This window comes from Triticum aestivum, chromosome 3B, assembly GCF_018294505.1.
Source record: "Triticum aestivum cultivar Chinese Spring chromosome 3B, IWGSC CS RefSeq v2.1, whole genome shotgun sequence".
NCBI lineage: Eukaryota > Viridiplantae > Streptophyta > Magnoliopsida > Poales > Poaceae > Triticum > Triticum aestivum.
This window is the reverse complement of record NC_057801.1, coordinates 14,292,054-14,297,938: the sequence shown is the minus strand read 5'-3', so window position 1 is coordinate 14,297,938 and position 5,885 is coordinate 14,292,054. Positions and strand designations below refer to the sequence as shown.

The 5,885-nt window shown below is 55.1% G+C and overlaps 1 protein-coding gene across 1 annotated transcript; it reads left to right on the top strand.

The window, feature by feature from the left end:
- Positions 1-27: 27 nt before the first annotated feature.
- Positions 28-3,149, top strand: LOC123068268 (beta-1,2-xylosyltransferase XYXT1; the record flags this gene model as incomplete). Its single annotated transcript, XM_044490792.1, is given in 6 exon segments — positions 28-181; positions 281-349; positions 461-550; positions 695-853; positions 994-1,236; positions 1,780-3,149. Coding segments are annotated over 6 exon segments (1,899 nt in total), but the record flags the coding sequence as incomplete, so codon positions are not given.
- Positions 3,150-5,885: the final 2,736 nt, after the last annotated feature.

The window sequence follows — 5,885 nt, the reverse complement described above, 5'->3', positions numbered from 1 at the left end:
CCGGCGGCCATGGAGGGCGGCAAGGCGGCCCACCACCACGACACCGCCAGGCTGCTCAAGGCCTTCACCCGCACCGTCGAGCCCCGCAACTTCGGCATCGGCCTCGTCGCCGGCTTCCTCCTCGTCACCTGCGCATACTTCTCCACCGCCAGGTTCGACGCCATCCACATCGCGCCCCTCGGTAAGCAACCCCCCTCCTCCCTCCCTCCGCGCATCTGCATTCGCCTCCTCTTGTCGCTCTACCCGCCTCTAACCAATCTCGATGCGTGTATATGTGCAGTCAGCCCCTCGGAGACCCGGATTGGTTCGCCGGCGACCGCCGCCGCCGCCGGCTCCAAGAGCCAATTAGGTGCTTAATCCGCCCCCCCGCGCCAGCATTTCGGCCAAATATGTCTTGCCAATCGACGAGTTTGACTCACTGACTCACGACGCCGTGTTCGTTCCCCCCTCTTGTCTTCAGATTTGGGCGTGCCGGAGCAGACATTATCCAGGGAAGGGAGCAAGGCCGAGGTGCTGGACACGGACAGCGACGACGGCGCCGGCAACAAAGGTAAGCTCAAGCCAGCAACTTCGTATGCGCCCGGCCCGGCCATGGCGGTGCCTCCAGCTCTCGCTGCTTCTACTGGTTCGCACGCAATCCGGTGACACTGACTGGTGTATTTTTTTTTAATATCCCCGTTCCTTTTCGCTTTAGATTTGGTCCACGACGCGTCGCTGGCGGACACGAAGAAAGATGACACCTTTGCCAGGGACGGCGATGCTGCTGCGGCCGTGGAGGCCGCCAAGGACGATGACGACGCCGCCGGCGCCCTTCTCCCTCGCCTGTCGGCGAACGGCACGCAGGAAGAGCAAGGTGAGCGAGGATCCAGTCGACCAACCGATTAGTTAGTAGATAAGATGCGGCTTGGCATAATCTTTTTGGTTCTTGGGGGAAAAGGGAGTGAGTTGTTGGATTTGACAAGCTGAGCTTTGCGGTGGTGTTTGGTTGGTCAGGTGTTCTTGAGGACCAGGAGCTGCTCGTGCCGGATGCCCTCGCTGCCGCCAATTCTCCAAACAAGAGCGGCAACAATGGCGGCTCCCAGCCTGTGGTTCAATCCGACCCGGCTACGATTCCTGCTCCTGTGCAGCAGACTCCTCCTACCACTACCATTCCAGAGGCTCCCAAGCATGAGGAGGCCAAGGCCCCTCCAGCCCAGCAGATTCCCCTCGTCCCAGAGCCTCTCAAGCAGCAGCCAGGTACTCATCTCATCTCATCTCATCTACAGTACAACAGTAATTTTTCTTCCATTTCCATGGCATGGTAAAAAAGGAACACCTCAAGCACTGGAATTTGTTCTACCAGTTTGAGCAATCAATCACTCGTCCTGCTGTAAAATGTAGACCCATCTTCTTGGAGCTCCATTTTTCCTATCCCAAAGAAACAATGTCCTTGCTACACTGGTCCACTCCTCTGCTTTCACCCATTGCGTCCTCTTCCCCAGCTTTCTTGTGAGGAGAGCAATGTGGGCAATGCCTCATCCCCTCTAGACCCCTCCATCTGACGACGCGAAAGCCCCATTTCTAGACCCCTCCTTTGCTTTGATCATTTCATTTCGTGGACTAGTGTAAGTAGTAGTGCTTGGTCCTACACGAATAATGTTCCTGTCTGCTAAGCTCTCGCAAGAAAAGATTTTCTTTGGCCGCTGCTTCACTTTTGTGCGCCAATCATTTTTCCGATCATTCATGCCCAACTACTGGCTGAAGATCGACGTGTTTTTAATGCGTGGAATTATTATTCAGGTCCGGAGGAGGTGGCGACGGCGCCCCGGCGGGAGTGGAAGCCGCTGTGCGACATGACGTCGAACCGGCGCATCGACTGGTGCGAGCTGGACGGCGACGTGCGCGTCCACGGCGCCAAGGCCACGGTCACCATGGTCGGCGCGGCGCGAGCCGAGGAGTGGCGCATCAGGCCGTACCCGCGCAAGGTCGACCCCAACGCCATGCGCCACGTGACCAACATCACCGTGCGCTCCACCATGACGCTCCCCGGCGCCGGCGAGGGCGAGTGCGCGATCAAGCACTCGGTGCCGGCGCTGCTCTTCTCGGACCGCGGGTACACGGGCAACTACTTCCACGCCTACACCGACGTGATCCTGCCGCTCTTCCTCACGGCGAAGCAGTACGGCGGGGAGGTGCAGCTCCTCGTCTCCGACATGCAGATGTGGTGGATCGGCAAGTTCCTCCCGGTCTTCAAGAGCCTCTCCAACTACGACCTCGTCGACCTCGCCGCCGACAACCGCACCCGCTGCTTCCGCCACGTCCAGGTGGGGCTCACCTGCCACGCCGACTTCAGCATCGACCCGCTCAGGGCGCCCAACGGCTACTCCATGGTCGACTTCACAAAACACATGCGCGGCGTCTACGGCCTCCCGCGCGGCCTCGCCGTGCCCGCCGCGGGGGCCAGGCCACGACTGTTACTAATCGCGCGCGCCAGCACGCGGCGGTTCGTGAACGCCGACGACATCGTGCGGGCGGCGCAGAAGGTGGGGTTCGAGGTGGTGGTCTCCGAGGGCACGCACGAGGTGGCGCCCTTCGCGGAGCTGGCCAACACCTGCGACGTCATGCTGGGCGTGCACGGCGCCGGGCTCACCAACATGGTGTTCCTCCCCACGGGCGGGGTGGTGATCCAGGTGGTGCCGCTGGGCGGGCTTGAGTTCGTGGCCGGCTACTTCCGGGCGCCGTCCAGGGACATGGGCCTGAAGTACCTCGAGTACCGGATCGCGCCGGCGGAGAGCACGCTGACGGAGCAGTACCCGGCGGACCACCCGATATTCACCGACCCGGACGGCGTGAAGAGCAAGGGGTGGGAGTCGCTCAAGCAGGTGTACCTCGACAAGCAGGACGTCCGGCTCGACCTCAAGAGGTTCCGGCCGCTGCTCAAGAAGGCCATCGCGCACATCAGAGCGAACAAGCTCCAGCACTGAATCCATCCAGTAGTTATTATGATACGATATACCAGTAGCAGTATGTATCTATAAATATATGCCAGTGTATGTAGCAGTTTAGCAGATGAGATGAGATGAGATTTGATCGGCCGACAACAAGAAATTTTCTTTTGGTGTAGAGATGACACGATCCGAGGCCGCTTCCACTACACGCTTGCGACTGGACACCACGTCTTCTTGATTGGTCAACTGTGGCGTGTTCTAGAGAAGATGCCAAACTTGGACAGTTTTTTTTTTTTGTTATTTTCTTTCTTGGGAGGAAAAAAAGGTCAGTCGGCGACGAATCTCTCTCTCTCTCTGGGATAGAGCTCTTTAATTCCTTTTGGCCAAGGGAGTGTGACTTTGGAGTATTTTACCAAGATTTTTTGTACATACAGGTAAAAAAGCAGATAAGTAGTAAAGCCTACTGTACTGTACTACTACCTCGGGAGGCATCAGCAGTCCGTGCCGACAAATCTGCACAATCACAGTTTATTTTTAGCATTGTGCAGGAGCATCACCGTGTATCCAAAGGACGGACGTGAGAGCATGGCTCGTCGGTTCAGTGATCGGGGATTAAATTATTTTAAATATATTCATATACTATATTTAAGATATTTCAAAACAAGTTACATGAAAAAATTACATATGAACTCATTGTTTTTTTATATTTGTGAAATGCGTACATATTTGTACGTAAAAAAGAGCATACTCAAAATATGGTACATACTACCTAAAAATCAATATATATACTATCTAATCATTGTTATATACTACATACTACACGTATATACTCTCGGTTTCGATAGATACTACATACAACATACAAAACGCAAGTGGTGGTAACTACCACTGTATATATCTTAGATATAGTATACGAATATATTGAAAATGATAAAGTAGTATATATAGTACCAAATGATAGTATATGAGACATATGGGGTAACTACCACCAGGTGGTAGGATGGATTTTCCCTATATATATATTAGCACTCAGTATACGGCATTAATATCAGTAGATTCATCCTGAAATATAATCTAAAAATATTTATCGGCTATTGCAGATATTGATGTTTTTCATACATTTTTTATCAAGTTTTGTGAAGTTTGATTTTATATAAGCGTACGATAAAGGGTTCTTCTCCGCTTTATATATAAAGCAAACGTCCAATACATCCAGCCTGCTGGGGCCACAGCATAGAAAAGCCCAAAGTATACTAATACACGCAAAGTACATTCCCCAAAATATATTGATACACAAAGTAAAAAATGAAACAGTTTAAGAGCATCTATAGCTTTTTTTAGGGGTATTACGAGCATATACAACCGGACTTGCCAAATCCGACTCCAACTACGCGGATCTGGCCGGACCGGGCGTTTTGAACCTGTCTGGGTCGCTTTTTTTATTACCGGTCACTAACCGGACCGTTCGCCTAAGCGTTTGAGGCTCCCGGCTATAGATGCTCGTACGGGATTGGACTGGCTTCTACGTGCATGTATTAACTAGTGTTTCTCAGCGGGGAGTTAGCAGTAGCCATCGACCTATTCCTTCATTACTTTGGCCAAGTGGTCAGTTCCTAATCCTGCTGCTTCATAATTCTCATCATTTTACCTTTAACTATTACCGAAAAAGACTTTCGCCCCGCTTTATATATAAAATAATGATCAACCACAGCCCAAGTATAAACGCATCCCACGACAACACACGCACACACTTAAGGTGGGATATATAGGCGCTGAGTGCAACAACACCACCCCTAACACTACAAGAGCAATCGGGGTCCTCCACCGTGAACACGCCACCGCGAAGAGATGAAGCCGCATATGACGAACTATGTGCTTCAAGGTGGTGCCTTCAAGAAGGTTACGACGCTAACGCGCTGCCACCGCCTGACCCGAGGATCAGAGTTTCCCCTTGAGCAACACGATGACCGATGAGAGCCGCGACGACGCCTTCAAGAAGGGAACGTGCTACGCCGCCGCTGGTCCGTCCGAAGATAGAACAGGTTTTCACCCCAGCCAACACTCACCGCCACCGAACGCCACACCCCAGCCACCATGCCGCCCACACGGCCGTGGTCATCGGGCAGCACCAAGCCATGGGCTCTGCCCATGAGCACCGCGCTACCACCACCAGGGCCGCTGCCCCGGCATCCAAGACCTTGACACCATCTCACCCGAGCCCCGTCGCTACCCCAACCAAAGAGACGAGTGGAAAGGCCTCACCTTTCACACTCCTGGGCAGCCCCCACCGCCGAAACCCGAAAGGCCGGCCAAAATTGGCCTCCGGTGACCCGTCCTGCTGCGCCGGACGCGAGATGAGCTCGATTCTGCAGCCAGGCACGAGACGAGCTTGATCCTGCTGCCGGGCACGAGACGAGCTCGGTCCCGCAACACCGGGCGCGAGACGAGCACTGGACCGCAGCTGGGAGAAGACCAGCCCTTCAACGAGGGTAGTACCCGGACGACGAGAAGAGGGGTCGAAGCCGAAATAGGCCGCTCATCGATGAACCAACGCCGGAGATGTCCAACTGCCACCGTGAGCCAACCCGAACCACCGCTATGAGCCACCACCATAACGTGGCAGCCCAAATCCACGCCAGGACCCTGAGGGGAGCCCCGAACTACCCTGCAGCAGAGGGGAGCGCCACCGAGGCCGCTGCCCGCCCCCGTGCCGCCACACTCCACCCCCCGAGCCTCTCCCACCGCCAGCCAACAGCAGCAGGAGGCCCCTCAGCCTCGCCGGAGCACCACCTAGCCAAGGTAGTGTGCCCTCCGGTCCAAGTTGCCGCAGCCCGAGCCGGATGACAAGGGGATCTGGTCTGCCGGTGACACCACCCGCAGCAGAGCCGCCCCGCCAACTCCACATCACCCGCCGCCCAACCACCGCACAGCCGCCGCCGCTCCACTGGCAAGCCGCGC